The 22,540-nt window shown below is 28.4% G+C and overlaps 2 protein-coding genes across 2 annotated transcripts in view; both read right to left on the bottom strand.

Annotated features, from left to right (window-relative positions):
- Window positions 1-4,787: 4,787 nt before the first annotated feature.
- On the bottom strand, window positions 4,788-5,559 carry LOC136076179 (uncharacterized). Its single transcript, XM_065789653.1, has 2 exons — window positions 5,145-5,559; window positions 4,788-5,092 (listed from the first exon to the last, which is right to left on the bottom strand). The coding sequence occupies exons 1-2, from the start codon at window positions 5,557-5,559 to the stop codon at window positions 4,788-4,790; spliced, it is 720 nt and encodes a 239-aa protein (XP_065645725.1).
- A 1,674-nt stretch (window positions 5,560-7,233) lies between these two features.
- The window catches only part of LOC100215156 (large proline-rich protein BAG6), a 62,945-nt gene continuing 47,638 nt past the window's right edge, over window positions 7,234-22,540 (bottom strand). Inside the window, exons 20-27 of the mRNA XM_065791525.1 lie at window positions 22,428-22,472; window positions 21,999-22,098; window positions 21,783-21,907; window positions 19,637-19,801; window positions 16,783-16,956; window positions 16,587-16,694; window positions 11,887-11,983; window positions 7,234-7,558 (exon numbers count right to left, since the gene is read on the bottom strand). Coding sequence (XP_065647597.1) covers window positions 7,404-7,558; window positions 11,887-11,983; window positions 16,587-16,694; window positions 16,783-16,956; window positions 19,637-19,801; window positions 21,783-21,907; window positions 21,999-22,098; window positions 22,428-22,472 — 969 coding nt within the window. The 3' untranslated portion in view covers window positions 7,234-7,403. The remainder of the gene's footprint in view (window positions 7,559-11,886; window positions 11,984-16,586; window positions 16,695-16,782; window positions 16,957-19,636; window positions 19,802-21,782; window positions 21,908-21,998; window positions 22,099-22,427; window positions 22,473-22,540) is intronic.

Here is a 22,540-nt window from a genome sequence, read left to right as displayed (position 1 = left end):
TTATTTAACGACTTAAAGAGGTACTCGATGATAAGTCTTCTCAGACTTCTACGAATTTTCCTTTACAACAACATGTTTTTATGATAAGAAACACTATTAGTTTACTTTATACTTAGTTATATTTGTCAAACCACTTTTTATTATGATACGTGGTAATATTATGTTATATATAATTTTATTTTTTACGTCGCATTATATTATATTATGTAATTGTAACGTAACGATGTGTAAATATATTGATGTTGTATAAAAAAAAAAAAAAAAAAAATATATATATATATATATATTTATATATATATATATATTTATATATATACAGTATTGGACAAAAGATTTGCAACCAACATCGAACAATGCTATTAAGTGTTCCTAATTTTACATGTCTTAAAAACGAAACGAACTATACTACCACAGCAAACAGTTCAGGAGTCTGGAGTCATAGCATGCCATGAAATGAGCAATCAGCTGACAGGTGACAGCACACAGGCAGAATTTCGTTGACAAGTACCATTTTGCAGCGGACAAAACAAGTGCAACTTTTTTGGTTTGTTTCATTTTCTTAAGTCTGGTCCGTGTCAACGTCACGGAAGTTTTTTAATAATTAAACGAAGTATCCAGAAGCTTCCAGAAGTTTCCAGAAGAAGCATTTGGAAGCATCCAGAAATATCCAGAAACATTAAGAAGCATCCAGACGCATCGAAAAGAAGCATCTAGAATCTTCCAGAACAGGTTCACACAGGTTCATTTTACTATATAAGAGACATGTAAATCGACATGTAATTCAGTCAGTATATGGAATTCAATCAGTCAGTATTATCAAGACAGTTTATCGAAGTGAGTGTTATCAAAGTGTTTTATCGAAGAACATCAATACAAGAAGTGAAATACAACATGTGTTTCATTACATCAATACAGTCCACATCCAACCAAGACGTTGTGTTCCACAGAGCATTATTGTATCATCACAAGGTAAATGTAACACGGTAAGCCTTGAGAAGCATGATTATTTATTTTTATTATTTTTATGACTTCAAGTGCAAAAATGGCTCCCGACAGTCTTGGATTGGAACTAAGAAAGAAAATTATTGGCGATTACGTAAGTGGAATGTCCCAAAAAAGTATTTGTGATAAACATCGCGTGAAAAAATGGATCGTATCAAGACTATGTTCCAAATATCGTTCTACAGGGAAGTTGGCAGCAGATAACAAAGGTGGAAGATCGCGTTCCACCACTTCTAGAGAGAATTCTATGATCGTCAGATCCGTCAAGAAGCATCCCTGGATATCATCAGTCGAGATTTTTGTTTTTTTTTTTTTTTTTTTTTTTTGCAATTTTTTTTTTTTTTTCTTTCTCTGTTTTAATATAATATAAGATTTTACAACTTCGTAATATAAAATTTCAATAAATAAAATAAGTAAAACAGATAGGGGCTCAAAGAAGATGAGGATGACAGTACGTTATCACAATCTTTTCATAGAGCCCCTATAACAAGATTTCAAAAAAATATCGTAATATGTTAATGCGTAATAAAATTTCAATAAAATATCGTAATAAAACGCGTAATTCGCTAATAAAATTGATAAGCAACCAACAAAAGTAGAAATAAAACAAAAACAGATTTATGAGAAATTATTCAAAATATGATTAACCAAAAACATTTCTTATATTTTAAAAATTTCTTTTTTTGTTAAAAACTTGAAGGAACTTAACGAATTTACCGTGCCTTTGAATCCTTTTTGAAAAGTATTCCATACTTTTGGACCTCGATATAGAATGCTGTACTCTGAATATTTGTTTATTATCCGAGGCAGTTTATATGTGTTGGACATATTCGCTCTAAGATTATAGCTATCATTTTTATTTATTTTAAACTTGTTATTAAAGCTTATAGGAGAGATATTGTGATTATAACGATACATGAAAATTAAATGCTGGTAGATATTAATTTCAAACACATTCATCATTTTCATATCTTTCATTAAGGGCTTAGCGTGTTCACGCCTATTTTTTGAGTAAATGATTCTGCAGGCATGTTTTTGTAGACTATAAATTTTTTTAATCTTTGCCGCTTGAGTACTTGCCCATGAAATGTTTGCATAGCTGATGAAGCTATGAATTAGCCCAAAGTAGATTAATTTAAGACTATTTTTATTGACGTAGGAGCGAACTCGATACATCAAACCTATTATTTTGGTGATTTTTGACTGGATATATATTATATGTGGAAGCCAGGATAATTTTTCATCAACAATGATTCCTAAGAATTTTATATTGGATTGCTTATTTACTAGTTTATCATTTAGAGATAGGTTAGGCAACTTGAGAGGAAGATTTTCTTCTTGTGTTTTTTTGTGAAATAGTATATACTTTGTTTTCTCAGCGTTAAGTGAGAGTTTGTTTGCCTTAAACCAGTTGTTTACTTTACACAGTTCAATATTCATGTCTGCATATAATTTCTTGATATCATTGTTGGTGAGAAATAAGTTTGTGTCATCTGCAAACATGACCGAGTTCATTTTTAAAGATGCATTACAAAAGTCATTTATATATATTAGAAAAAGAAGTGGACCAAGAATCGATCCTTGCGGGACTCCACATATGACATTTAATACTCCAGATTGGACATTATTTACATATTGTTTTCTGTTTGTAAGATAGCTTTTAATCCAATAATAACTTTTATTTATTATTCCGTAGTGCCTTAATTTATCTAATAGAATGCAATGGTCCACTGTATCGAATGCTTTTGATAAATCAAGAAACACTCCTAAAGTAAATTTATTATTTTCAAAACCATTAGTTATTTGATTTACTATTTCAATGATTGCATGCTCTGTAGAGAGATTTTTTTGAAAGCCAAACTGATTTGGGTAAAAAAAATTGTTTTTAATGAAGTAATCATAGATTCTATTATAAACTACACGTTCGAAGAGTTTTGAAAATACAGAAAGTATTGATATAGGCCTGTAGTTTGTAATGTCAGAATGATCATTACATTTGTATAATGGAATTACTTTTGCCAATTTAAGTACATCCGGAAATATCCCAGAATTTAATGAGAGCTTAAGTATATGAAACAGGGGTCTATTAAGACTGTGTTTGTTTGCAATAACTATATCACTAGATATCTCATCAAATCCTGGAGCCTTTTTTTTTTTTAAGGAGGCAAAGGCTGCCTCTAATTCTTCATAGCCTAATTCATAATCAAGCATGGTAACGTTATTCGTGTTTTTAAGATAGGTTTTAAAGGATACAGATGTTGGTACAATTTTATTTACAAGATTTGGACCAATATTTGTAAAATATTTATTGAATTCTTCTGAAATTAGTTTTTGACAAAATATATCGTTATTTTCAATAACAATTCGTTTAGGAAGAGAAGGTGAATTTAGTTTTTCTCTTCCCATTAAGAGATTAATGATGGACCATGTTTTTTTGCTATCAAATTTGCATTTGTTAATTTGATTACTGTAATATTTTTTTTTTGCATTTTTAATGAGATCTTGGTAAAAAAATTTATAATTTTTGTAATTTTTTTCATTATCATTGTTTCTATTTTTCAAAAATTTATTGTAAAGTTTTTGCTTTTTTTTTGAGCACTTTAATAACGATTTATCCATCCACGGATTAGCAATTGCTTTTGACTTAATTGTTATTATCTCTTTTGGACAGGTTTCATTAAAGTACTCCAAAAATGTACTTAAAAAGGCATTGTAAGCTTCATTAGTATCTTTACATTTATATACGTTGTTCCATGTTTCTTGTTTTAGTCTACTTGTTAATTTATTAGTGTTACTCAATTTTAAATTTCGTTTTTTTAAATGTATAATTTTTGAATGACAATCAGACATAGATTTAAAGTTTTTTATTTTTATGAATATCGGGAAATGATCGCTAATATCTGTCAAAAATATACCGGTTTCAAATGTCGTTTCTAAATAATTATTGATAAAAATATTGTCTATTGCTGTTGCAGAGGTTTTTGTTACTCGCGTTGGTTTATTAATAGTTGACAAGACATTAAATTTAAAAAGCATATCAAAAAAAGATTTTATTTTTGGAAATTTTGTGTTAGAAAGAGCATCAAGATTTATGTCACCAGTTATATATAATGTCTTATTTTCTTTATTTATTTTCATAATCGTATTTTTGATAAAAGTTTCGAAATTTTTTATTTTTCCACTCGGTGGACGATAAACACATCCAACTAAAATGTTTCGGTATTTTTTATTAATAATTTCAATGAAAAGGCTTTCATAATTATCATTTGAAAAGCATAGTATATTTTTTATCTTGAAAGCATATTTTTCTAAGACATAAATTCCTAATCCTCCTCCTTTTTTCCCATTTCCTCTTGATTGACTTATTAGTTTATAAAATGGTAATATATAATTAGAATTTAATTCAAGAGAACTTTCTGTATCATGCCAAGTCTCTGAAATAGATATGATGTCGAACGTGTAGTTTAAAATATTTAAAAATTCTTTAAGTTTATCAAAATTTTGCTGCATGCTTCTAATGTTTATGTGTAATACAGAAAATGAGCCATCATCTGCTATTACTTTAAATTCAAAAGGATCAATATACGGTGTGTTAATTAAGTTCATTTGAGTTTCTTGAAAAATATTTATATTTTCTTCTGATAGGTTATTTATAAAGTTGTCCTCAAAAAAGTCTAAATTTAAATTGTGAAAATCTAATTTCTGTGGAAAAAGCGCTGCCATTTTTTAAAAATGTATAATTTAAAAATATTTAATATAATTAAAAACGAAAATACTCAAAACGCTTACTCGTTTACGCATGTCGGAATAACATCTGTGTTGCGGGTGTTTTCTCGAAATTCGTGAACAATCAGTTTGTTGTAAACAACTTTTGCAAAATAGCCATTTTGACGATGTATCTTCGCCTGATCAAAAAGTTCCTTTCGAATTTTTCGCGTGGTAAAACTAAAATCTTCGTTTAGAAAGATATTAGTTCCTTTTAATTTTGTTGCTCTTTCCAAAATTGTTTTTTTGTCCTCGTAATCCCGGAGCTTCAAGACAATTGTTCGCTCTCGTTTATCATTAGCTACTCCCACTCGATGAGCCCGATCTATTATAATTTCTTTTTCAATACCAAGATTATCTTTAAATAGTTGCTTTACCTTTTTTTTTTGTGATTTCCCAATTCTTTTCTTCATTATTTTCAACGACCCCGTCAATTCTTAAATTGTTTCTTCTGTTACGGTCTTCAATATCAACGCTTTTTAATTTTAACTCAATATTGTCAGAAGATATTTTACCCTGCATTTTTCGTACATTTGATAAATCGTCGTGAACTTTATTAATTTTTTCCTCAACTGCTCTAGCTTTATCGTTAAATACATCGCCAACAAAATTTAATCCAGATTTCATTTCGTCGAGTTCTCGCCGAACTTCTTTAAAACTAGATTGAAAGTTATCAAACCTCTCATTTATGTTCGATAATGCTTCATGAAAAAAAGACAAAATTGTTTCTTTTTGAATATTTAGTAGCTCTCTCATCATAGCAATCGAAACTAACTCTTCTGATTTAGACATATCAACTTTTATTTAACGAATTAAAAAAAATTTCAAAAAATATTTAACTGTAAGAAAAGGCGTCTGTTCACCACGATGTTCGCCACGCCAAGAGATACAAAAGCAATTAGAGCTGCCTGTATCGGACCGAACAATCAGACGACGTGCTGTTGAAGCCGGATTGTTTTCTCGACGCCCTGCAAAGAAACCGCTGACTTCACTAAAAAACCAAAAGAAAAGACTCCTGTTTGCTGCATCTCATATTGACTGGAATGTGCAAAAATGGCGAACTGTCCTGTTCAGTAATAAATCGAAGTTCAACATTATTGGGAGCGATGGCATTTGCCGTGTACGTCGACCGGCCGGAAAACGCCTCGATTTACATTACTGCCATAAGACCGTGAAGCATGGTGGAGGCAATGTAATGGTCTGCGGGTGTTTTTCTGCTAACGGTCTAGGTCCAATACATCGAAACGATGGAATAATGGACCGTTTCATGTATAAAAATATCCTGAAAGATGTTATGCTACCTCATGCTGAATGGAATATGCCAATAAAATGGGTTTTTCAGCAAGACAACGATCCGAAACACACTGCAAAAGTAGTCAAGCAGTGGTTTCAAGACAACCACCTATCGGTGATGGATTGGCCGCCTCAATCTCCGAATCTCAACCCTATCGAGAACCTGTGGGAGATCGTCAACCGCAGAATTAATCATGAAGGTGTTCGTAATAAGGATCAACTGTTTGAACAAATCCAAACGACCTGGGTAGCGATTCCACAAAGTTTCATTGATCACCTGATCGAATTTATGCCTCGAAGATGCAATGCTGTGATCGACAACAAAGGATTCGCCGCGAAATATTGACAGCGAAATACAGCTTAGTCAACATTTTGTCGAGTTGCACTTGTTTTGTCAAGAAGGAAATCAACTTTTTTAAATACTTTTGATTAATTTATTAATTTTCGTGTACAAATAATGAACTTTGTGATGAATAAAACTTGAAGAATTTTGTCTCTAAACAGTTACATAGATATTTCTCTAAATTGAAAAAATGCAGCACTTTTATATAAAGAAACTAATTTACCATTATTTGGTTGCACTCGTTTTGTCCGATTCTGTATATATCTGTATATATATATATATATATATATATATATATATATATATATATATATATATATATATATATATATATATATATTACAAATGCAAGTCTAAGATATTAAAATAAACTGTATAACAAATTATTATTAGACTTGAAACATGAAATACAACTTTAGTATTAAACTTAAAGTACCATTACAATTTTATTTTAATTATCTTCGTAACTATTATAAATATTTCATCACTATCAAACTAAAGCACCATAATTTTATAAGTAATATCTCATTCATGAAAAATAGTTTCGAAAAAGTCATTTAAAAGCTGAAAAATGGCCTCAAATACAGAAAATGCATTATTACTCTACGGATCCCGCAAATAAACTGACAGCGCTCCCCCAGACTGGCAGGGAGGAAACTGTTTTCAAAAAGTCTCAAGATTCTTTTTATATCATAAACTTTTATAAGCAGACGTCATAGAAGTGTTTAAGTTCGCAACATTTTCAAGACCAAAACTTTTAATATTAAAATTATATCATATTTGATGAATATAAGACGATTTATATACCTCGTTGGCTATACAAAAAGTTGTTATAGTTATCTATAACTATTATTAAAATTATATAAAATTTCATACATAATTTTCACGACATTCAAAACTTAATCAAGTTAAAACGTAAACAAGATATAAGAGTTTAACAAAACCCGTTGTGAAAAAATTTCGTTATAAAAAGAGGTTTAGAAGCATGATAATTAAAAATTTATTTTTTTCCCTTTTTCATGAAGTACTTTTCTGTGTTCGGATGTCGTTTTGAACGGTAATCTTCATCGGACTGCAAACGTTGACTAACATCATTCTTAAAAGTCGATTCAAACATTCCTTGAAGATTTGAATTCTCGATATCCTCTTCCAACACTAAAATATAAAAGAATGCAATTTTAACAATTTAATTAATTTTTAATCTGAAAAACTTTTAAAATATTTTTAAAAAGCCAAATATTAGCAACACAATAAGAGTACAATTTTTTTTACTTTCAAAGCGGTTGCTTTCAAGGCTAGTTCGTAAACTTCGAAATGAAAAACTACTGTAATCTTCAAATTCAGAAATAATAAAAAAACTACCGTAAACTTCGATGGACCGTTCCCTCTTTAAAAAATAACCGCAATGCATTTTGGTTTTCGTATTCACCGAAAATAAACAAATATTATCATGTCATAATTAATACAGTAGATAACTATGAAAGTAATTTGGAACATGATTTAAATATTATTGATGACGATCCATATTTTTTTGTCCTTGCTTGATTCTTTTTATTGTCTTTGATCCATGCTTCCTAATATTAGTCAAGAAAAAAAACACAAATACTTATTTATAGACGATAGTTCAACGAATTACGGAGCTAGATGTGTTACAAAGCATAAAATTTCGGGTTATAAGCTGTTTAAAAAGAATTTCGTTAAAAATATTGTAGTTAAACCAAATGTCAATAATTAAATAAATTCTTTCTGATTAAAACTTGCGTTTTAGCTTCAATGAAAAAAACTAGTACCTTGTTTATGTACATCTTTGTCAAAAAGAAGATGCTTTGTATGCTAAATGTAATTGGTTTTCGACAATTCACGAAAGCGCCCTTTCCTATCAGGAAATAGAGACTTTAGTGCAACCCTTATTTTTGCACTTAAGCCAAGCGATGAAAAACTTAAAAAACTGTCTGATAGTTTATATAACCTGGGAGAAGTAATAGCCTTTTCAAATCTTTTAAAAGGAAATAACCATCATTGCATATCTTATTATAAAACATCAATATCTGCATATCAGCAAAAAGTAAAAGAACTCAATTTTAAATCTGATAATATATTAAATCTGGTTGGTACCATAATTAATAAATTTGAAGTAGAATTCAGTGATTCATTTAAATTTAATGAGACCCAATCAATATTTATTTCAAAACATTTAATAAGGAATAAGAACATTTAATAAGGAATAATAAAGAATAAAGAATTTGGAAAAAGTTACTTTATCACAATCAACAACTTTGTGGCACAAAAAAAAGGAAAAATCGCTTGACATTTTCAAACTTTGACTTCGTTATTAGTAGACAAAAAAGTTTCCTACCTCCATTTTAAATAGAACTTTAAAAAACAATAAAAATAACTTTTTTAATAAAGCTTGTAAATGGAGTTAAAAAAATGAAAATACTGCAATAAAAAAAAATTGAAAATATGAAAAATGTATCAGTAACAAAATGTGGATTTATCATTGGTAGCATACGCATTTGAGAATGCAAAAAGTCATTCCATGTCACTATGATTCTACTAACATGACCTGAGGATATATCAAAGCGTAACGCCATGCTTTCAACTATAACACCAAATCGAAATCTTTTTAGAACTAAAAATAATTCAGACTCTGAACTCATTTTACGTCCACTTCCCTTTTTATTGTAGTCAAAATCTGTTGTTTTTTCAATGTTTGTATTTGACCCCCAATATATAAGTTTACTTGCAGCAGGTTCTAAATATTCTAATAGAACTTTAAATAGGTTATGATTCGAAACCAGTATAAAATTTAAAGTGTGCTTAGTTATGTTTAAATTTGTCAACTGTAAATTTCAATTGATTCGTAGTGTGATTTTGGTTCATAATAATTTTTTCATTTCTTTCTTTTTAGTTTTTATTCAGTTAGTCCTTATTTATTTATAAAAATTTCTTTTTTTAACCTTACAGGCTCGATTTCTTCTAATGAAATATTAATATAATTTTTTTTTTGTTTTCTATTTCCTCTACTTTCCTTTGATATCCAATCGAACTATTTACTGTGATTCTTGGTTTTTTTATATTGTCTTTAACTAGTTTTTGGCAGTAAAGATGGACAGTTGTTCGTATAGGTCTTTTTTCCTCCTGTAAAACGGACTGAACAAATACGATGAGAAATAAAAGGAACAAAGATTTCCTACTAATTAAAGATGGCCATTTTTTTCTTAAATTACTTTCCTTTGGGATAAGGTAAAATAATAATTTTTGTTTTTGACCAAATTATTGTAGCATAATGGAACTTAGCAATTTATGCCACCGCTATACTTGATGCTGCTATTTTTGGTTTAACAGTAATATTTTTGGCTTAACAGTAATATTTTCTGAAATGGAATAAGTTATTAGTTTATCACAAGATATTTTATTATTTGAAATCATTTTGAAAGGTCTTTTTAAATTAAAATACTTGACAGCTTTTAAAAAAAACTTATTATTAATGCTTATTTGTTTATTTTTATGGTGAATACGAAGACCAAAATGCATTGCGGTTTTTTCTATAGAGGAAACGGTCCATTTCAGGAAAATATAAAAACTACTGTAAACTTCAAATTCAAAAAAAAACAAAAAATCTTAAAATTCAAATTCAATAAAATAAATACGATCCCAGAGACTGCTAAAGATTTGAGCAGACTGTAAAGAAAAAAAAACTTTTTCATTCGCTCACTGCTTTGTTACAAATAGGCTTCCGACCACTAAACCAGTAGAGAAATATTTTGCTGGCTCAACATAAGCAAACAAACCAGGTAAAATGTTGTTGAAAAATATTTTATGATTAAGTGAATTATATAGAAGATAAAATGAAGAACAAGATGAAAAGCTTAGGAACTAGCACAAAAAAAAAAAAAGAAAAAAAAAAAAGAGGTAAATTCTAAAAAGGTAGAGAGTTTGAAGCTTCCTGGCACACAAATAGTGACAATCTACCAAACTTTGACAATTTTATGGCTCCTACAAAGAAAAGGAAGATTTCATGGGACATATAATTTAACCTTCAGCTAAGACTTTATGAAATCCACTACAACTGGATCTCAATCATGACAAAATATGTTATTGGTATTAGACCAAAGACCTGTTTTCTGATCTCTCTTTATTATGCTGGTGGTATTGACCTTGAGGAGATGAAGATCTCAAACAGAAAAACACACTGTAGCAGAATCAAAAACCTAGATCATTTAGAAGCAGAACTGAAGAAAAAATAAGAGGCTTAAAGCTAGTGATTCACTTTGACACTATGATTGTAGACAGTACATCAGTGAAGCATTAATTTTCACAAGCCACAAAAGACTTGCCATATGTGTCTCTTCCCCTGAAACTAACTATTTGAACTTTCTGCTTGGTATTTTAAAGATTAAAAGCTTGTGAAGGAAGTGACCAGTCTACTGCAATTCAAATTATTTTTGAATACTATGAGGTGTCAGATCAGATTATTAGGGTGTGCTCGGACACCACATCTAGCAACATAATCAAAAAAGAAAAGAAAAAAGAAGTCGTTATGAATTTTGTTGTTTAGGCTTTAAGGAGGTTCTCTGGCTGACTCTGGCACATACGAGAGGCATGTGTCTCATGTCATGAAGCTTATTTTTTGCCTGGCAAAAAGTCTAAGCAAACACCTTTGCATGTTTCACTACAGCAGCTGTGGCAACAATTACACCAAGAAGATAATAAATTTAAAAGCAATTTTCAAACTTGAATGGTTTTAAGCCATGTAGTCTTTGCATGATATTGCAGTAGAAACTAAAGAATTGCGCATTACATCAGAAGAATCCTGCACCACAACACATCAGAAAAACACTTTTTAAAGAAGAGATAACAAGAATATTTGCCTGCTACTGGCTTACTTCCTGGGTGCACATTTAACTAATTTCTTTAGGAAATATTATAACTCTAAAGTCTATGCAGAGTTCAAGAAGATTTTTAACCAAATCCTTTTATGCCACACTTTATATTTAGCTCCACAGCTTGTGGTTTTGTTTCTTACTAACTGAGTTTTCAAAACTGATATCCAAATCCTAAACATATTCCTGTCTTTTGCAGTTCCAGACAAAAAAACAATGATTAAGAAGCTTAGCTCATATTTTACTTAGTACCTCTGACTTACCCAATACCTAAGTAATGAATAGGTGCTTTAGCTAAATTTTAATTTTGCTATTCAAATATAACATTTGTGATAGTTACAGAATGTCTTATCATAATAACTCACAGAATGTCTTATAACAAAGTGAAGTTTATATATAATGTGAAAAATAAATATGTTAAAAACGATCACAATAAGCAAGACTTTCAGCAAATTAATGCAATAAAAAAATTAAGCAAATTATGCAAATATACTAATATTATTAATACTTATAGCCAAAGTAAATTTTAAAAAAAGCAAATCAAATTTCAAATCAAATCAAAATCGCTAGAATTAAATGATCTATATATTTACTCACTTTTTGAATCTTTATCTACACCAACTTTTTCCATTGCCTTTTTTAAAGAAGCTTTTATGTCTATGCGATCAGCTTCTGTTCCATGCTGAGTCATTTGCTAAATTTATAAAAAATTAAAATACTTCATTATTCATAAATACATTTATAAATATTATAAATATGACAATAAATACAAAAAATATTAATAATATATTCACACCGTAATCAAAATATAATCACATTATTGTCAAAAAAATTGAGGAAACAAAACTAGGGTTTCTGAAAACCAGTGGTCTTTAAAAAACAGTTGCTCTTTTCATGTTTAATGAAATTTTATGTGTTACATTTTTCTTTATATAAACATCTTTTTTAGCACTTTAAATACAATTAAAATATTTTACCACTCTATATTGGCACTTTAAAGTTGGTACAAAATAATTTTTAAATTATAATAATTAATAACCAAAATTGCATCGATGAGCTTTTTCTGAACTTACTCTCTCAAAACACAGGCTTTGAGAGAGTAAGTTCCGCCTATAAACACTTGAAATTGTCAAGTGTCTACTGCTGGTGATTCATTTAGCTAGAGCAATATAATCTGATGCAATTAAATCTTTTCGAATAGTCAAATTTCACTTGTAGAATTCAGAATTTGGAATTTGGAACTAATGACAATTTTTCAACAACATTTACAACAAAATGTTTTTATTATCAACTAAATCTAAATCTGCATTTAATTTGAATAAAGTCGCATTACATGTTCTGTTTTTATCTATGATGAAGCATAGATAAAGAAATAAAGCATTGGTTGGTCATTGAAACTTAACTTCTTGTCTAAACAGAGTCTTGAGTTTAGATTGAAAAACATTTTTTTGAACAGCTGAGAACTTGATGTACTTAATAAACCAGCAAGAGTTCTTGCATAAATGGTATGTTATATTTATTAATTCAATGTAATAAATAATGCATTAGCAATATGTAATGTATAATATAAATTATAACTATTTTCTTCACTATGTTAATCACTTTAAAATCATTGGCTTCATCAAGAGTACTTTTTGTCATGATCATCATCACATGGGAGATTCAGGTTTTCAGCTTTAGATAAATAAGACAAATGATGGGCAAACTAAGATGCCGCTCATATGCTTTTTTTAATGAAGAAGTCAATTATTTAAATTAAAAAAAAAAAAAAATTCGTTATCTTCATCAGCTGAAAAGATTTGAAGTTGCAGACATGATGTAATTTAAGAGTATTTTCTCTTAAATGCAAATGTCATATTAGTAAGTGACCCAGGCTGATAATTGACCAGGGCCAAGACTGATAAAATATAGCTGGGGCCAGGTTTGTGACCGAGGCTGCATAAACATTTATACATCCTAAAGTATATTTTTTTATTCAAAATTCATGATATATATATATATATATATGCATATATAAACATCATCATCGTCATCATCATGACAATCATTATCATCATGATCACCATCATTATCATCATGATCATCATGATCATGATCATCATCATCATTATCATCATCAACAGCATAAAAGAGGAAGGCTAAAGCCTGATGATGATGACGATGACAATCATCATCGGGCTTTAGTCTTCTTCTTTTATGCTGTTTCTATAATATAAACAACATAGAGCTTTTATTTTCTTAATTAAATCTCATTCATACAATCTGTAACTCTCTTCAAGTTCTCTTACTTCTACCACTACCATTTTTTACTGAAGCTGCAACCTCTCTACATGTTGTTACCTAAATGACTTTAATCTTTACTAACACTGTAACGTTTTTTCTAATTCGTCTAAGATTATGCTTTCTTTTCTTGTCTTGCTAGAGTCACACCGCACATCCATCTGATAATCTTCTCTATTGGCAAATACTATACCATATAAATACTAAAGTTTATATAACAATGAAAAAATTTTGTATGCCAGCATCTAAATAAATAGCAAAGATATATGTTTATATCCATAATAAGTGCAACTTGGAAGCTTTTATTCCTTCTGGAATAAAAGTTTGGAATATTTTATTACTTCTCTTCAATTTTAGGTCAAGCCTCATTCTACTCCACACTTTTCACCATTTTGAGCAGTTGCTTTATTAAATAATCATTTTTAAATCTTTTTTACAAAAACATCTCTCTTAAGAACAAATGTCCTTTTATTATTGCAAGAAGCCAATGTAAAAAAGTCCTGTCTGATGTTAAGCTCTGTTATTCTCATTTTACTAAATCTTGTATCATATCTCAGATGCTAGGTTCTAGAGACTTTTGGTCATTAACTAAAGTAAGTCTAACATTTAATTTTAAATTCATGGGTCTGATCTTTTTACTTCTTCCCAGAATAAAGCAGAGTTATTTGGAAAGAAATCTTACTCTAATTTGACTCTTGAATATAATGGCCATACTCTTCCTGACAGTTAAACAGATTAACCCATTGTTAAACATTGAAATCACTCTGGTTTTCAATGCTAAAGTTAATTTTCAATTAAACACTTCGAGAGTTTGTGCTTCAGAATAGATTTCGATCATAATCTTAAGTTCTGGACTTAAAATCCACAATTTTTGTTAGACAACAAAACTCATTTACTGCAAAAAAATATTGCAATATTGTTGACATTCCTATATTGACAAATAACAACTCTCTTACTCTCAGACAAAGTCTAAAAGCACATTGTAATTGTAATTAGACCTGCTTTATCTGCCAAGCTTGAGCCACTCTCCCATTGTTTTAAGGTTGCATTTCTTTCTTTTTTCTACAAATACAATCATGGCCAATGCTCAAACAAGCTATCATCTCTAATACAATAAACCAAAACTCATTCTTTCTTGGCTTTTTATTCAACAAGTAACATCTTTTTACTATATCTGTCCCTTCATGCTAAAAAATATTTATTAATCCAGTTTATTTCCTTGAATCTCAAAAACACCTTATAACTCTTACCCATCTTCAAGTTTTCCTTTTTTATACAACTTACAACTTTTCAAGTCTTCAGTTATACATTTCCTAGTATTTTAACTTATTCTCTATTTTAAAGCAACTCATAACTTAATAGTGGTTGCTTGCAATCTTGTTGGAAACAAACTAGAGTTTAATAATATTTAGTAAATAGTATTTATTATTTTTAAGTATTTAATAAATAGTAAATGCAAGCATAAAATTATAATATATTAAGTATTATAAATTATTTCCTAGCCCTGGCTATCAACTCCTGCTAAATCTTATAATTTTGCCAGGGCTGGGTTTAAAAAACTTACTGTCATAAATGAAAAATAATTTGAAAACAATTTTTTTTTAACAAGATACAAATAATTGTTAAATTGGTTCACCAATTTCAAGTCATACCTCATTTTTATGTGTTTATTTTTTAAATAAGAAACAAGCAAATAGGCTAGTACTAAAAAATTTCTTATTTTTAGAGTTCTTTTTTTCCCAATCTGGTACTAAAAGTTTCTTAAGAGTTTCTTAACCTTCAGATTATCATAAGAGAGAAAAAGTGTCATACCATCCAAGATATAGACAATGATTAAGGCAACATATAGCATTAATATGTTAAATATACTTTTTAATTGAGGCTCGTATTTAATTATTTTAACCATATTGAGAGAACTAAATGAACTGAAAATCAAAATTATGTTTTATACATGATATTATCATTATTATCATAAAGACTCAAAAGTATCTTAAAGTCAACTTAAAGTACCTTTGTCAACTTAAAGTAGTAACAATTAACAGCCAAACTCTTTTAGTAATATTTAATTGAATTGTACCAATAATTTTTTCCTACTCTTTATTAAAACCATTATGCAAAAGTTTCATTACATTACTTTATATGAAAGTAGTATAAATTCATCTTAAAGTAATAACCAACAAATAATTAATTCTGGTAAAAACACAAAATAGCTCTTAAGTCTAAGCTACTGTCCAATAGTCATAAGGGTGCATTTTTTTCTCTTTTTTACAAATACTATCAAGTCTCCTGCTCAAATAAGACAACCATCAGTTGTTCGGTTAACTAAAATTTCTCATGATCTGCCATTCAGCTAAATCGCATCCTTTTACTGTAACTGTTCTTTCATGCTCAAAAAAACTTTTATCTAATCTTTTTCCTCAAACAGCGGCGGTTTAAAATTCTTTTCCCTCTTCATGTTTTCCTGGCTCATAGAACTTTGGTACACAAACTTACCCTACAGTTTTTTTAGTTTTCTGTCAATTGCTTTCTTGCTCTTGAAGTCTTTTTTTTTGTTTTCTGTTAACTCACAACTTCATTTATGGTCGCTTGCAGCCTTGTTACAAGTAAATTTGTTTAAAAAAATAATAAAAAATAACAATTTATTTAGTTACGACAGAAGTAAAAATAATTGACAATACAAAATGTTGCCAAATTATAATTAGTATTTGTGGTGCTAATAATTCAACTTTCACTAAGAAAATTTATGAGCTGTTGCATATCTGTTTTTGGCTTTTCTAGCTATTAATGGACAGAGAGTAGACTACAGAACCTGGCATGTTGTTCTGTATGTTGATGCAGTTGCTGAAGAAGTTGAAACAAGCTAAAGTGTTATTTTAATTTTCTCAGTCTCTGTTTTACTAACTCCACCTTGGATCTCTCATTTGATAAAACTCTAATCTAAATCAGACACCCTACTTAAAATATAAAGTTTACATATAAAACTTATTTTTACACAAAAAATAAAAATATATATGTACTGCTCTACGTTTCGAAGGTAAACCATTTAAGTATGCATCGCTATAAGGACGCTGAGGAGGCAATTTACGTTGAAGCTCTACGTCACGGCTAATTACACTCACCCAATCCTAATAAGAAAATATCAGTAAAAAAGAAATTAAAATCATTTAAAATAAAAATAATAACAATTAAAAAAAGCCTAAAATAAACACTAACATTCGGAAATTGTGAATGCCAGTCTTCAGGTGATGGAGGACTGTCAACTTCTGGATCACTTTCACTACTTTGTGCACAATTATTCATTTCTTCCCAAATTTTATCAACATCAACAGTTTCATTTTTGCGTACACGCTTTGCAGCTCTTTCACTATCACTACCTTTGCAAGGATTCTAAAAATAATAAAAGTAAAAGATAAAAATTTAAAATTTAACAAAAAACACAAAACAAAATTATCTTGAAAATTGCAAAGTTATAAACAAAGTTAATATTTGATTAGAACTTGAACTGAATCATTACTTTTAAAAGCTCAAAAATATTTGGAAAATATCACACCTTCAAACTATCATTGATATATAAAAAACTTTAATACATAAAATATAATACTTTAGATTGACATACTTATAAATTAAAATAAATAGAACTGCTGCTAAACAATTTTTTACCATTTATTTATTTAACCCCAAAAATAAAAAAAGCAAAGTATTTGTAAATCAAAAATTTCAAAATTATTTCCACAAGTTCATTTTTTGGAAATTTAACATCAATTTACAATATAAATAATATATGTAGACAATCACTGCCACAATAAAGAATAACATAATATTAGATTGTTCAGTAAAACATAATATCAAACAAAATATCAGATTGTTCAGTAAAATATTTTCTTTCAATGGAGAGATTTCTAATGACAATGAATTTCTACCATCATATGCTAGCGATCACAAAGTTAATAATTACATAATTCAATGTTTATCATTACCATTTGTATCACTAGCCAAGATACATTTTAAAGGGCTACACCTTATTTACAAGCCTTCAGCATTAAAAAATGTGTGAAATTCTTACTGACACTGCAGTAAGAATTTCATTTTGCATTTTTAAATGGAAAAATTCAGAACGAAGTAAAACAAGAAGAATAAAAACAATAGCAAAAAAAAAATAATAAGAAATCAAAATCAAAAAAAAATTAAAAAAAAACCAACTTTATAATATATATATATATATATATATATATATATATATATATATATATATATATATATATATATATATATATATATATATATATATGTATATATATATATATATATATATATATATATATATATATATATATATTGGAGTTTTTGTTTTCAAATTTTATATATTTGAAAATATTGGAGTTTTTATTTTCAAGTTTTTAGGGCATCTCAATTACAAAAGAGTGTATTACAGCAAACCAAACAGAAATTGATGAAATATTTTTCAAGGATAATGTTGATGGCATTTTTATTATAATTTGCAACAAATAAGACATGGTTCAACTAATTAGAAAACTATTTTCTTTATAATTGCAAACATTTTAAAGTTCTTGTCTTAATGAATGTAATTTATGTTAAATAAAACTACCTCAAGGTAAATAATGTAAGCAGCTCATTAAGATACATTTAATATAACTATTATTGATATATATCTTTTTTGAAATGATGATGATGAACGATTTATTTCCTCAAACAAAACTGAAAAATTAAAAATATTTGTAACTTCAGTTAGTTTTTTTTATAGGGCCATGCATGATTGAAGTTTAAACTTTTATTTTAGTTGGATGATACATAGTAGAACACTTTAATACCCATCAATCTTATATTTTCAGAGAAACTAAAGTTATTAAAAAAAAAAAAATCTTTGTTTTGTTATAAAATAATTTGATTACCATACTTTGTATGCAAATGTAACAACAAAAAATGCTATGAAGTGCGCTCTTTGATACCATTAAGGTTATTAGTTAAAAATTTATTTTTATAGCGGCACTCTGACGCAAGTTTGTTTTGTTTATTGAGTACATTTAATTGCGATGTATTAACGTGGTTCCATCAAGCATAAGTTAAAAAATTTACTATCAGGTTTGAATGGCTACGCTTGAATGGCTAAGGTTGATTAAGAGTATTTTAGGCTCTAAACCCCTAATTTTTGCATTCCAATACAGTTTTCAAAAGTTCAGTGAAGTTGGTTTTACTTTTATAAAGAAAAGAGTTTTTATTTTTATAAAACCTGTCTTTGAAAACTATTTTTGCAAACTATTTTGGAAAGCATTAATGCAATTGCATAACTGATTGGTATATTCATAAGAATTGGATAGTGTAATTTTATTATGAGAAGTAATAATACTCTTGATGTTTGGAAAGCAGCTATAACTAATTTTTAAGTTGTTTTGTTTAAAAAGTTTGTGAAATTAAGGAAGCATTAATCAATTATACTCAAAAATGTTTTTGCTACATTTTTTTTGACGTTGAATGAATAAGGAGGGTTAAACCAGATGTTTCTTATTTGAGATCTTGTATTATATTTTGGGATATTTTAAATGAAGCCAATCTTATCTTTGAATCCGCAAAAATTGAGAGAATTATCATAAAATGATGCAACTTTATCAAAAGCTTCATTGCTTGAAGATGTATTACTGATCATTTTTGGTATCAATTTAATAAAGTTTGGTGGATGATTGGATCTGATATTAATATATTAAGAATAATCACCTATCTTTCTATAAGGTTAAAAAGAATACTCTGGATAAATGTGCTATTATGAAATTTTTTTAGTTTTTAAACTTGGTCTGATAGCAATGTTGAGATTAAAACTGTCTTTAAAATTTTGATTAGACTCCCCTCAAGATTGGGAACCTCAGATGTTATTGAGGCAGCAAAGACCACCATCTCTATATAGACTGCAATTAATAAACCATATTCTTTACATTAGTATATAAGTATATAAGTTTATGCCTACCAATTCCCATAATTCAGCATAAACTTACTTAATAAGCAAAAGCAGCTTAAACCAAAAAAATAAAAAATAGAAATAAAACAAGTTATCTACTTCTCTTTGAATCATATTTCTTGAACCAGGCCTAATAATAACAGCTTCAAGTGCAGCAGGTGATATTGTTTGTGCTCCAATTGAAGAACGTGTTCTTCTAATAAGTGTTTCTGTAGAAAATTGACGAATAGCTGGTGGGAAATCAGAAAAAGCATCTTCCATTGACTAAAGTAATTATAACAAATATACATCATTGACTAAAAAAAATCACAAACATAAACATCAAAATAAAATAAAATTCTTAAAAAACACAATAAAATAAAATAAAATACAACAAATTCTTAAAAAATATCAAAATGCTGATATCTTTCTTATTTCTTTTTTGTATACTTTTTTTTTATTTTTTTAAATTTAATTTTTATGTTATATATTCATGAAATTTTTAATAGTATTAACAGTACTAAATTGAATTTTTTTCATCATCTTCATAAGCAACAGATGTAAAAAGCAAAAAAAAAAAAAAAACATTTACAGAATGTCCATCAATGACATCATCAACTATCATCTTTATTGACATTAAAATTTCACTTGCTATTAAACTTTATTCCTAATCAGACATCAATCAAATTATTTTTTGGATTGATACTTGGCTCATAAAGATTAAATACAAAAATACAAGGTCAAGCACTTTAGCCAACAAAATTTGTATTTTTTTGAGTACTCAATGGAAGAATCAAGTTCTAATTCAATAATGACTCAACCACTAAGAAACAACCACTATTAAGCATGATTCAAGAATTGAAATTACAAACAATCTTTAAGTAAAAAGACAATCCACCATTGCTTTATATAAGGGATTGTCCATAAATTATGCAATGCTAAATTTATTAAAAAAACAAAAGTAGGAGAACTTAATGTGCTATTTTGATTTTTCATTTAATTTAACACTCTGCGAATGAAAACTTTTGATCTTTTTTTGTTTTGTTTATTAGTGAAATTATGCTTTGCATAATTTATGGACAATCCTCTAAGCAAATCAAATGCTTGGTATACTCAAACACACCCGATGTTGAGATGCTCCTCTGAGGAAACAATCCTACTGCACCTTTTTTATCTTCTACTCAAGTTTGCAACTCCACCTTGTTGAAAAAAATTATTAAGCAATACAATACTAATAACACAGAAAGATTTTACTGAGAAAAAGACAGCAATAATTCAACTTCCTCAACAATTAGATTGTCAATGTATGGAACAACTCGTGAGATTCTGTAGTCATTTTGTATTAAGTCAATTATGTTTACTGTTGCTAACTAAATGAATTATTATTATTATTTTAAACAAACTCACTCATAACAAGGCTACAAGCAACCATAAAGTTTGAATTATTTCCCAGAAAACGAAGAAAAGAGTTAATGAGATTTATCTGAAAGACAAGTTGAGATATTTTACGTTTGAATTTTAGTTGGGAGTTAACAATAAACAAAGAGTTAAAGTGCAAGAAAACAGTTGAGAGAAAACTTAAAAAACTGTAAAATTGTATGAGCCAGGAAAGCATGAAGAGAATCCCAAAACACTAGAAATATAACATTTTAACAAAATTTTTCAAGGAAAAAAAAAAAGTTTTAGTGGAAGTTACAGTAAAAAGATGCAACTTAGCTGAATGCCAAGTCACAAGAACTTGAGTTTTGATTAATGATGGGATAGTAACTGTGGTAGTATTTGTTAAAAAGAGAGGTACAACCTTATGATGATGGGATAGAGGCTTAAGATTAGCAGTTATAGCAGGTCTAATAGAATTTACAATACAATTTTTAGAACTTGTCTAAAAGAGAGGGGCTCATTAGAAGGGCCAAATATGATAACAGTACTCCAAACAAACACCGATAAATAATTTTTAGAGGTCGAGAATGAAATCATAAGTAAAGAAATGCCGAGCACAATAAAAAAGAAGCAATCTTAGAAGATGCTAACTCTGCAATGGATTGTATATATGGTTTTCATGAGAGGTCAGAAGTGAACAATAACCTGAGACGACATAAGAAGAGGAGTCAGAAAGAGCACTGCCATTTGTCAATATAGAAACTACAACATTGCAATAATTATTAACAATAAACAACTGAGTTTAGTTTGGGTTAAAAAGACCACTGCTTGCTTATTATAAGTACCTTGATTTTGAAATTAAAAAAAACTAAAACAAAAAAAAAACCTCAGTGCTCAAATAAGCAGCAATATAGCTTTCTGTGCCACCTGCTACAGAATAATCTAAAACAGCAAAAAACCATGTAGCATACTCGATGAACCATAAGCGGATGCCATTGCAATAATCAGATTCTAAATAGAAAATTTTTTAATAAGAACTCTGTTTAAAGAAAAGCTTTTAAAAGAATTAAACATTAAAAAAAGAATAAAAAAAAAAATTAACCATTTGAAATAAGCAATTGTAAAAACTTTTTAAAATAATCAACTTCAAGGTTTTTTAAAGTAGCAGGTAAATCAACATCCGGCCTTACAGTGATTTCCATCTGAAAACAAATATGCAAACACTTAAATATTCTTTAATTAATCAATTTGAATATGTAATAACATATCTGTCATTAAATAATATATAATTCAAATTCTGCATTTTGTATTTGAAAATACCAGTGCCCAGTGTAATGTAATCAACGGATGAGTGCAGAGTTGTGATATAACCACATAGTAGTTGGAATATAAGATCTTTGTTATTGTAGTGTAAACATATGGTAATTGTAATGAAAGCTCTTGATAACCAATATATGTAAGCACATTTTTATTTTGGAATCTAAAGAATACTTAATCTGTATTAATTGTATAAAACACAAAAATTGATTACATCGTCATTCCTACCAAGACTTTCAGCCATTTTTTTTGCTACACTCTGAAAATATATACAAATAAAGCTTACAAATATGATAAAAACCCAATATAATTAGAAATAAAAACATT

This window comes from Hydra vulgaris, chromosome 02, assembly GCF_038396675.1.
Source record: "Hydra vulgaris chromosome 02, alternate assembly HydraT2T_AEP".
Lineage (NCBI taxonomy): Eukaryota > Metazoa > Cnidaria > Hydrozoa > Anthoathecata > Hydridae > Hydra > Hydra vulgaris.
The sequence above is the reverse complement of the archived record's forward strand: the minus strand, read 5'-3'. Positions and strand labels throughout refer to the sequence as shown.